The sequence below is a fragment of the Mirounga angustirostris genome, unplaced genomic scaffold (genome assembly GCF_029215605.1).
Source record: "Mirounga angustirostris isolate CCGP_5_RB_7025 unplaced genomic scaffold, mMirAng1.0.hap1 SCAF_6, whole genome shotgun sequence".
Classification (NCBI taxonomy): Eukaryota; Metazoa; Chordata; class Mammalia; order Carnivora; family Phocidae; genus Mirounga; species Mirounga angustirostris.
Genome location: NW_026991714.1, coordinates 84,035,063 through 84,047,065, shown reverse-complemented (window position 1 = coordinate 84,047,065; position 12,003 = coordinate 84,035,063). Strand labels below are relative to the sequence as shown.

At 39.8% G+C, this 12,003-nt stretch overlaps 1 protein-coding gene across 4 annotated transcripts in view; it reads right to left on the bottom strand.

Annotated features, from left to right (window-relative positions):
* Window positions 1-12,003, bottom strand: part of PCNX2 (pecanex 2) — a 306,833-nt gene that overhangs the window by 145,376 nt on the left and 149,454 nt on the right. For 3 of the 4 annotated variants that reach the window (XM_064594619.1, XM_045877819.3, XM_064594620.1), the window contains 2 exons: window positions 8,297-8,389; window positions 7,329-7,479 (listed from right to left, as the gene is read on the bottom strand). In XM_064594619.1, the coding sequence (XP_064450689.1) occupies window positions 7,329-7,479; window positions 8,297-8,389 (244 nt within the window). The remainder of the gene's footprint in view (window positions 1-7,328; window positions 7,480-8,296; window positions 8,390-12,003) is intronic. The other variant, XM_064594618.1, reaches the window with a different exon arrangement.

Here is a 12,003-nt window from a genome sequence, read left to right as displayed (position 1 = left end):
AGAAGCAGGCTTCCAGCAGAGCAGGGAGCCTAATGCGGGGCTCGATCCCAGGACCCTGGGATCATGACCTGAGTCGAAGGCAGACGCTTACTGACTGAGCCACCCAGGTGCCCCTGCTTTTCTTTTTCAAGGTTGCTTTGGCTATTCAAGGTCTTCTGTGGTTCCATACAAATTTTAGGATTGGAGGTGCCTAGGTGGCTCAGTCGGTTAAGTATCCAACTCTTGGTTTCCACTCAGGTCATGGTCTTGTAGTTGTGGGATCGAGCCCCTCATCTGGCTTGGAGTCTGCTTCAGATTCTCTCTCCCTGTCCCTTTCCCTTCCCCTCTGCCCCTCCCCCAGCTTGCTCATGCTTTGTCTCTCTCTCTCTCAAATAAATAAATAAAATTTTAAAAAAATTTTTAGGATTGTTTGTTACAATTCTTGAAAAATGCTGGTGCTATTTTGATAGGGATTGCATTAAATGTGTAGAATGCTTTGTGTAGTATAGACATTTTAATAATATTTGTTCCCCCAATCCATGAGCATGGAACATCTTTCCATTTCTTTCTGTCCTCTTGAATTTCTTTCATCAGTGTTATATAGCTTTCAGAGCATTGGTCTTTCACCTGTTTGATTAGGTTTATTTCTAGGTATCTTTTTACTTTTGGTGCAATTGTAAATGGGATTTTTTTTTTTTTTTTTAGTTTCTCTTTCTGCTGCTTCATTATTAGTGTATAGAAATGCAACAAATTTCTGTACACTGATTTTGTATAATTGCAACTTTACTGAATTAGTTTGTCAGTTCTAGCAGTTTTTTGGTGGAGTCTTTCCAGTTTTATGTATATAGCATCATGTCATCTGCAGAGTGAAAGTTATACTTCTTCCTTACTGATTTAGGTGCCTTTTATTTCTTTGTATCTGATTGCTGTGGCTAGGACTTCCAGTACTATGTTAAATAAAAGTGGTGAGAGTGGACATCCTTGTCTTGTTCCTGACCTTAGGGGAAAAACTGTCAGTTCCATTAAGGATGATATTAGCTGTGGATTTTTCATAGATGGTCTTTATTATCTTGAGCTCTGTTCCCTCTAAACTTACTTCATTGAGGATTTTTGTGATGCATGGATGTTGTACTTTGTCAAATGCTTTTTCTGCATCTATTGAAATGATTGTATGGTTCTTATCCTTTCTCTTATTCATGTGATGTATCACACTGATTGATTTGTAAATATTGAACCACCCTGGAATAAATCCCACTTAACCATGGTGAATGATTTTTTAAAATGTATTGTTGAATTTGGTTTGCTAGTATTTTGTTGAGCATTTTTACATCTATGTTCATCAGGGATACTGGCCTGTAGTTCTCTTTTTTAGTGGTGTCTTTATCTGATTTGGTATCAAGGCAATGCTGGCCTCATAGAATGAATTTGGGAGTTTTCCTTTCTTTTCTATTTTTAGAAATAGTTTAAAAAGAATGGTTATTAACTCTTCTTTAAATGTTTGGTAGAATTTGCCTGTGAAGCCATCTGGTGCTGGACTTTTGTTTGTTGGGAGTTTTTTGATTACTGATTTAATTTCTTTGCTTATCAGTCTGTTCAAATTCTATTTCTTCCTGTTTCAATTTTGGTAGGTTATATGTTTGTAGGAATTTATTTATTTCTTCTAGGTTGTCCATTTTGTTGGCATATACTTTTTCATAATAGTCTCTTATAATTATTTGTATTTCTGTGGTGTTGTTTGTTATTACTCCTCTCTCATTTGTGATTTTGAGTCCTTTCTCTTTTTTTTTCTCTAAGTCTGGCTAGAGGTTTATAAATTTTATTGATTTTTTCAAAGAACCAGCTCTTGGTTTCATTGATCTGTTCTATTGTTTCTCTAGTTTCTATAGCATTTATTTCTGCTCTATTCTTTATTATTTCCTTCCGTCTGCTGGTTTTAGGTTTTGTTTGTTGTCCTTTTTCTAGCCACTTCAGGTGTAAGGTTAGATTGTTTATTTGAGATTTTTTTGCTTCCTAAGGTAGGCCTGTATTGCTATAAACTTCCCTCTTAGAACTGCTTTCGTTGCATGCTAGAGGTTTTGGACCACAAATTGTGTTTTCATTTTCATTTGTTTCCATGTACTTTTTAATTTCCTCTTTTTAAAAAAAAAAAAGATTTTATTTATTTATTTGAGAGAGAGAATGAGAGAGAGAGAGCACATGAGAGGGGGGAGGGTCAGAGGGAGAAGCAGACCCCCTGCTGAGCAAGGAGCCCGATATGGGACTCCAGGATCATAACCCAAGCCGAAGGCAGTCGCTCAACCAACTGAGCCACCCAGGCACCCTAATTTCTTCTTTGATTTGGCTGGCCCATTCATTGTTTAGTAGCATGTTATTTAACCTCCATGCATTTGTGGTCTTTCCAGATTTTTTCTCGTGGTTGTCTTCTAGTTTCATAATGTTGTGGTCAGAAAAGATGCATGGTATGACTTCAATCTTCTTGAATTTGTTGAGGCTAGTTTTGTGGGCTAATATGTGATCAATTCTGAAGAATGTTCCATGTGCACTTGAAAAGAATGTGTATTCTGCTATTTTAGGATGGAATGTTCTGAATATATCCATCTGGTTCAGTGTGTCATTCAAAGCCATTGTTTCCTTGTTGATGTTCTGTTTAGATGATCTGTCCATGGATATAAGTAGGTTGTTAATGTCCCCTACTATTACTGTGTTATTACTGATTAATTCCTTTATGTTTGTTAACCATTTTATGTATTTGGGTGCTCCTAGGTTGGGTGCATAAATATTTACAATTGTTAGAACTTCTTGTTGGATTGCCCCCTTTTTTATTATATAGTGCCCCTCTTTCTCTCTTGTTAGTCTTTGTCTTAAAGTCTATTTTGCCCAATAGAAGTACTGCCACCCCAGCTTTCTTTTGATATCCACGTACATGGTAGATGTTTCTCCAAGCCCTCACTTTCAATCTGAAAGGTGTCTTTAGGTCTAAAATGAGTCTCTTGCAGGCAAATTATAGATGAGTCTTGTTTTTTGTTTTTGTTTTTAAATCCATTCTGTCACCCTATGTCTTTTGATTGGAGCATTTAGTCCATTTACATTCAAAGTCATCATTGATAGATGTGTATTTATTACCATTAGCTAAAACAAATTTTCAAACAGATTCACCTTCTTACTCTTTTATAACAGAAGCTGATCAATGAAGTCATTTGTCTGGAATTACCATCACAATTCAGGATCATAGATTTGTTTTATTTTCTAAAACTCCAGGTGCTCCTTTAAACATTTGGTCTTGAAAGTTCCATACTTGACTAATATGGTGCCATCTGTAGTGCTGTCTACTCTGTTATCTTGTTATTTTCAGCACAAATCACTTAGATTGAACAACTTCACATCCCATTAATATGTCAGTTATAGCCACATCACCGTATGTCTGCTGAACTGTATTATGAGTGATAGAATTTCATTCTTTTAGCTCAAATATTGGTGAAACATCTTGTTGGGGCTAGGATGGGATAAAGTTTACTTATATTAGTCTCCAACGTAAAGAACTGAATTGGCTAAAAAATACATGTTTCAATTTCCAGTCTTCAATTTGAGTTGTAGTCTGAATTTTATATCAAACTTTATTTCGTATCTCCATGTAATTTTATATGCCAAGTAAAATTATATATCAGAGGTATGCAGAGAAGAAAGTAAACCGAAAGAAAGTATATACACCAAGTTTAAATTTGTTCTAGCAAATAGAAAGCAGATGATATTTAAATGAAGTGCCATTCAGTAAACACACTTCTGTGCCCAGCACCACAGTAAGCAGTGAAGGACCAGCACGAGCAAACAGACATGTTGCTCACACTCACTTGAGAGAATATGATGGAAAGGGAGGTTCAGGGGAGCAGCGGGGAGGTTAGTCTGATCCAGGTGGTCAGGGAAGGACTTCTGGAGGGACTGATTTTTTAAACAGAGACCTGAAGGATGAATCATCTGGCCTGAGTCTACTGATGCTTGAGAAAAAGTATCACAGGCAAAGGGAACAGCAAAGAGAGGACAGTCAGAGAATGGAGTATATTGGAGAAACCACAAGAATGCCCAGAATTCACTGTGGTGAGTCTGTTTCAACCCAGGGATTAAAGCTTTGTAGAGTTGGCCTTCGACTATGGCATGTTGGACTCTACAGGGCCTACTGCAGTGATGGGGCCCTTCTGGGTAACAATGACTGTGGCACCATGCTGTCTAAGAGCCGCATCCAGACTACACCCGACTGGCCCACTAGCCCAATAGCAGAGCGGGTGGCAGAAAGAGCACTGGACTGGAGGAAGATACCCTGGGTTCTGCTCACTCACTGGCCACAGACTTGCTGGGACTGAAGTTATGTGCCTTGACTTCTGTAGGCTTCTGTTTCCTCCTACGTGAAGGGTGGGATGGCATTCTATAAACTCTAAGACAGGGACGGCACATATGCCTCATCTCACACGCCAATTCAATGTCTGCCCTGGGCCCAGTTTTCGGATTGTTCCCAGTTAGCAATGTCTGCCATGGGATTAGGGCATTCTCCTGCTATGCCACAGACCCACTCGCCCTGCTCTGCTCTCTCTTCTTTTCCAGTTATAATATTCTTTGATCCTATGAGAAAGGAGATTTGAGCACAGTTTCACGTTAAAAAGTATACGATTGGTCTGAATTTCCTGTGTGTGTTTTCTTGGGAGTAAAAGAAATAAAGAGTGAACTATCTAGAAGGCGGAATGCCAGGAAGAGGAGGAAGGAAACTCAGGACCAGATGATACCGAAATGAGTAATGGCTTTTCAATGAGTTCATACCAACATATTTTAAATATTTGGATTCTCCTTCTAATGCACACAATTTTGAAATGCAATCTGTTCTTCGTTATATGCCTAATTTGTCAAATCTATTACTCTTGGCTAGATTTCAAGTGGCTTATGAACAGCTAATGCAGGCAAGGGAGAAACACCCACAGAGTCTGGGCTTGAGCCCGTGCTAACAGGCGTGAGCTCCCAGCCCAGTGTATGGGATGGAGACCCAGCACCGCCTGGTCACTTGCCCCTCAAAGAGGAGCCATCAACATACAAACACACTCACACTCACCTGGACTTCAATCGTGTACTGAAAAGGTCATGCAGGTTTAAAATATCTAAATGATTCTATTTTAAACTGGGCTCCACTAGATGCAGGGAAGAAAACAACCACACTAACAAAATCAAACAAACAAAAAACCAAAACCAAAACAAACAGGCTTTGAACTAAACTACTGAATGCTGAATTCAATATTTTCACTGCTGAATTCCACACTCTGAACTGCCACAGTAAGCTTGGCCTGAGCTTCATTTCTCATATTTTTCTTTCTCTCAATTTGACAAGTTCTCTGTGCTCACCCCAGGGCATCCAAATATCTAAGTAGAGATCAAGGTACAGCTGATATGGATATAGATATGCAGGCTCCTGAGGCAAAGCCTCATTCTTCAAATCTCCACCCAAAATCAATGACACCAAAATACTAAAGCCCCAAATACTCCAGTAATTTTGCCAAAACTTAGTTCTTCCTACAGATTTAGAAAATGAAAGGGGGATGTGACCTTAACACTTGCAGAAGCTCCGTAGAAACCAGCTTCCTCTGGTTGCCCTACCTATCCACCAGCAAGCACCCATCTGGGATGCACCTCTTTCCACAAGTGAGCTGTAACATGAGCTAACCATTACACATTGCACCCACTCTGAGCCCGTCTTCCTTCAGGTTTTGTAATACTGATAATAATTTGCATTGAAGTAGCACCTGAAATTGAACAGGGCATTTAATATATATATACACACATATATAATAATATATTAATTAAATTAATTAAAATATATACATATTAATATAATATATATTACATATTATATATATATATATATATATATATAAAGCACAAATATATTAAATTTGACCCTTAAGCTAGCTGCTGGTGTTGCAGATGAGAAGCCAGTCTCTGAGGGCAGAGCGGTCAGGGTGACCCCTCTCCACCTTCTAAACCCTATCTGGGCAGCGGACCCATGATGCCATATTTCTCCAGTAAACAATCTACAATTTTCCTGTGTTGGCTGTTTTTGTTTTGTTTTGTTTTGTTTTGTTTTGTTTGTTTGTTTATTTATTTATTTATTTGAGAGAGAGAATGAGATAGAGAGGGAGTACATGACAGCGGGGAGGGTCAGAGGGAGAAGCAGATTCCCCGCCGAGCAGGGAGCCTGATGCGGGACTCGATCCCGGAACTCCAGGATCATGACCTGAGCCAAAGGCAGTCGCTTAACCAACTGAGCCACCCAGGCGCCCCTGTTGGCTGTTTTAAATTAAGGCAGCTCCTCATACCCACCCAGAGATGTTCCTTGACAAAATGCTCTTGACAGTGTTTTAAGTGATTCTTTTCGTTTCTTCATTTTTAAATTATTTTGCCCCCTTTTCCCTTTGTCACACTAATATACTGAAGTTACTGCTGACCAATCTGGTGAGTCCAGTACATTCCTGCAAGTCAGCAAATCTTGGTGCCACTCACATACCCTTGTGCCTGGCAGGTGACAACTGACTGTCTCCCTCTACAACAGAGAGGTTACAATGGGCTATAAAGTTATGACTCACACTAGCTAGTTATAAACTATAGCTATAAACTGTGACCGATGACTTCAACGTGTCTAAAAATGGGGATAAATCAATCCTTCCGCCATCTGCTGGATCACAGAGCAAGGGAAGAGCTACCAGAGAAATTCCTGAGGTTTCTTATCTGGAAGTTCTGACACTATCTGGATGACCAGGCTATGACATGATCATGACCAAAAATAGCCCCGAGAACTCCTAAGGCAATCAAGCATGGGTTTAGGTCTAAGTGAGCAAAGCCATGAAGCAAAGTTCAAGGGTTCAGAGGTCCTAAAGGTTCAGCAGTTTCTGCTACATCCCTGCCCAGCACCCGCCCCCCAAAAAAACACTTTGTGGAGGATGGGAGGGCCGTGAAGTCTTCTTCCTGGTCCCCAGTCAGCTTAAGCTGGAGCAGCATAAATTTCAGGACTGAATGATCTAAATTCATCTTCCCCAATACTAAATAACCAATTACTATTTTTATAAAACACAGTTCTAATTCTCTCCACTTTAACTTTCTTGTTCTGGAACAATACTGCATACTCCAAGGTACACTCTTCCCCCTTTCTGTTAATTGTGGTAAAAGAGATATAATGTAACATCTACCATAGTAACCATTCTTGAGTGTATAGTTCTACCGCATTCAAACATTCACATTGGTTGTGTACACCCTCTGGTGTAAAGGATGCCTACCACTGCATCATTTTTTTTTTTTTTAACGAGGGATATATTACTGACCTCTCACTTCCCGTTGCTGATACTCTCTGTTTTTAAGAACGGGGTGTGAAATCCACATCCATGGATGGTGCTTGCGGAGCTGAGGGAGCATATAATGGGTCACAAATCCCACCGAGCCAGCCAGGGCAAACAGCACAACACTGAGAAATGGCTGTGATACAAGAGGGCAAATCTCATTGTTTAGCCTCGCAGGAGAGGGGAGGGATGCCCATGAATAATCCATAACACCACTGCCCTTTCCCTCTTCCCTCTAGCAGAACAGAGAGGCAACCCCAGTTCTTGTTACAGGCTTCTGAACGTTTCTTCCACACGAAACCCACCTGGGTTACGAGCCACTAAGTGGGGGGTAGAGAGCTGGCCCCAGGAAGTTCAAAGGCCAAGGGAACTCTGCCCTTTGGCTTTGTTGCCATTGTTTTTTAAAAGAAGAGGTCGAGAATAACAAATGTAACTAATAGACTTTCCTTTGTTGGAAGGAATGCCTAAGCATATAATACTTTTATAAGGAGACAGTAACTGTTGAAACTTCAAGCCAGAAATCCCATCTAGAGCTCTCCACGTTTGTTTTTCTAACTGGAAATTAAGTTCCAAAGCTCCTTTTGGCTCCGGGACCTCTGTCTGACTCCTGACATGGTAATGCCTCCAGTCTCTGCTCCCCACAGTGTGCCATCAGCCTGTCTTACTACCCCCGGGTCCCAGGATGTGTGTTGTTGCTCTAGCCAACAACACCACTCCCCAGGTGCAGGAAAACAAAGGATAAAGCACTTGAACCAAATCTGCCATGCGCACCAAGTTTCATCTTGGACATAACCCTTCACAGCACATAGATATGCTCCTTAAACCTCTCAGCTGGAGTTTTGTTTTCCTCCCCTGGCTCCATTATCCTGCCAGTACCCTGGAACTCCACAACGGGCTCTGTTATTAGGGAAACTAAGGAGGTGGGGAGAGTATAAAGTCGAAAGGATACGTACTCGCAAGGACAGGAACACGGTGCTGGCACTGACTGCAAATGAGAGAACAGCAGCCCCCGAGCAGATAATGAGATCCGATTTTAAGATATCCTTCTGCAAAGAGAGAACCAACTATAAAGGCTGCTCCTCTTTGTCTCTCTCAGCAACACTGTAGTCACCGGTCAAGTCAGGTGACAGGATCCTGACTCTGGATAACCTACTGTCTCAGCGTGTCACTTACCTGGTATGTTCCCAGTGGCACATACTGGGACCATCAGTGAGAACAAGGCGAAGGGTGGGGAAAGGGGGACGCACAGGGCAAGGTTAGCCTGCACCTGCTACCCACGGCAGAAAAACAGTTTCTACACGTATGAGAAGCATAAGGTTCTTCTCTACAAACAGAGATCAGATACAAGACCCCATGGTCTGATAAAGGAGGGTAAAGTGCTAATCATCTCGACTTGGCTTTAGCATAGCTTGTATGCAGGCTGTTTGCCAAATACAAGCCTCTTACACATTCACTTATTTCTTTGGACCAGAACAGATTTCACATTTTAGTTGCTAATAAATTTTCCATCTCAGAAAATTGTAGCCGTGAGCAGGGGCTGGGGGAAAACAAAGCAACATTAGACCAAAGAATGTTATTAATACTGCATTAATATTATATGGAGGATGGCTTGTTAGTGCAAATCAAGCACAATACTGCTGGCTGATAGATCTAAAAGAGACACAAAGGACCATCAAATTTTTTCTTTCTACAGAGGCCAACTTGCTGTGGTACACAATTATTGAACATTTTAAGGTACCACACACCTGAAAACTCTGAAACCATCATTATAAATATATCAATATCTCATATTGAAAAGGAATTATGCCTCTTAAATAATTGTTTTGAATGCTCTCTGCCAGAAAATTGTATCTGTGTACATCTGTTTCCCTACATCTCCCTCCCCCTTTTTTCTTTTCTTGTTTTTAAAATTAAAATGTGGTGTTCTTGCAAGTCATGCTGCTGGCATTCTGACTGAATTGACACCCAAAGTGATAGGAAGGAATCAGAAAGACAGCTTAAATGGAATAATAATGACCTTGAACAATATGATGAAAAAGTCAACACGCTTGGTTAAAGTAATTAATAATACAGTGAAGAGGGGCGCCTGGGTGGCTCAGTTGGTTGAGCGTCTGACTCTTGGCTTCAGCTCAGGTCGTGATCTCAGGGTCATGGGATCAAGTCCCACATCGCGCTCCACACTCAGCAGGGACTCTGTTTGAGATCCTCTCTCTCCCTGTCCTTCTGTCTTCTCTTCCCCCTGCTCCTCTCCGCCTTATAAAATCTTTTAAAAAATAATAATACAGTGAAGAGATATATTCTCAATGTCAATTTACCAATTATCTGCTAAAGTTGTCTTACAATTCATATACAGGTACTGAATATGGGAGAAATCATATAGTGATAAACTAACTTCTAGATTTATCCTTAGTAATGGTATGAATAATTTGGTTAAAAAATGGTAAGAATTTCCCTGATTTTTAAGTAGGGCAAATCATTGGCTTTTTTCATTCTGAATCTATAAAATTTCTGTGATCACAGGTTTTCACCAGAAATTTACTATTAATAAATGGCCAAAATTCAGGTATCTCCTTTCATTCCAAAGATTTATAAAAGGCCAGACCTTCCCGAAGGAAAGATCTATAACTCATTGAGTCTTTAGGCTATGAAAAGAAGTTAATTTTTCCTTCCTAGTTTTCACTGATGTGGTTTTATGTCATTTAAAAATCACTGAATGCTAACCCAAAAGGAAGATAAACACTTTCCCAAATTTTCTAATTTAAAATTAAGTGTTATCTATAATTGACCAACCATCCTTGCCTAAAGGCAAAATAGTGGGCCATCAGGGGAATTGCCAGGGAGGGGAGGGTTACATTTCTCAAAGCAAAAGGGAGAATGAGCTCTGATTATTGTTATTTTTTTCACAGTTGGATGACATACAGGAATTTCATTGATTTTTGTCAGTGTCATGAGTATCCCTTGTAAATACAAACGATTGCCCAGCCTTTATTTATTAGAATGTTCTTCCTGCCAATTGCTTTTCTGTATTGTAATTTTTAAACAGCTCTATGGAGGTATGCCTGACATACAAAACCCTGCATATATATATAAAGTGTACCATGTGATGAGTTTTGACATACGAACATCCACATGAAATCCAAAATCATAATTAGGGTAAGTAGCACAGCCATCACACCCCAAAGTCTACTCTCCTGATCTTTGCTAACCTATGCCCCCTTCTCTCCTCTGTCCACAGACAATCACTGATCTGCACCATAATGATGGTTTATTCCATTCCCTAGAATGTGATATAAATAGAATTGTAGAATATGTATTCTTCCTTGCTCTGGCTTCTTTCACTCAGTGTAATTATTCTGATAGTAATCCATGTTGTTGTCTGTATGAATAGTCTATGGCTGTTTATGGCTGTGTAATATTCCTTGGTGTACACACAGCATGGTGTATTAATCCATCCACCTGTGGGTAGACATTCGATTTATTTCCAGTTTCTGGTGATTACCAATAAAGCTGCTATAAATATTCATGGCCATGTCTCTGGACATGGGCTTTCATTTCTCTTTGTAAATGCTTTTAGTAGAATGGCTGGAACACATGGTGGGTTTAGACTTAACTTCTTAAGAAACTGCCACACAGTTTTCCAAAGTCCTCGGAAACTTTTTGCATTCTCACTGGCACTGTGTGAGAGTTGCAATTACTCCATGTCCTTGCCTAATCTTGGTGTGGTCAGTATTCTTTATTTTAGCCATTCCAGGGTTGTGTAGCATAGTAGTCCTCAGCCAGGGACAATTTTACCTCCCCAGGAACATTTGGCAATGTCTTGAGACATTGTTGACCATTACATTTCAGGGAGAGGGAGAGTGACCTTGGCATCTGGTGGGTGGAGGCCAGGGATACAGCTAAATATGCTACAATGCACAGGACAGTCCCTGACCACAGAATTATGAGGCCCAGGATGTCAATAATGTGAGGTTGAGAAATCTTGCTGTAGTGGTATCTAATTAAGGCTTTAATTTGCTTTTTCCAATGGCTACTGATGCTGACCATTATTTTACATACTTAGTTTTTAAAATACCATTTACAGTAGCATAAAAAATATGAAATACTTAGGGATAAATTTGACAAAAATGTACAAGACCTGTACATTGAAAACTACAAAACCCTGCTGGGAGGAACTAAAGAAATAAATGGAGAGACATACCATGTTCATGGATTTGAAGATTCAGTATTGCTAAGAAATCAACTCTTACCAAACTGATAGATCCAGTGGATTTGATCAGGAGATCAAATCCTAATAGGATTTTTTTGTACAACTGGCAAGCTAGTTCAAAAATTACTTGGAAATGCAATGGACCTAGAAAAGGTAGAGCAACTTTCAAAAGGAAGAACTAAGTTGGAAGATATACAATATCTGATTTCAAGGCTTATTACAAACCTGCAGGAATCAGGTATTGATGGTATTGGAGCAAAAATATATTTAGATCAAGAGAACAAAGAGCCCCGATCAGAATATATACAGTCAATGGATTTTAAACAAAAGTGCCAAGATGAAATGACAGCTTTTCCCTAAGTGAGGGAAAAGATCATTTTTTCAACAAAAGTAACTGGAACAACTAACTGGATAGCTATCTACAAAAAGACCGAAACAACAAAAAAACCTTGA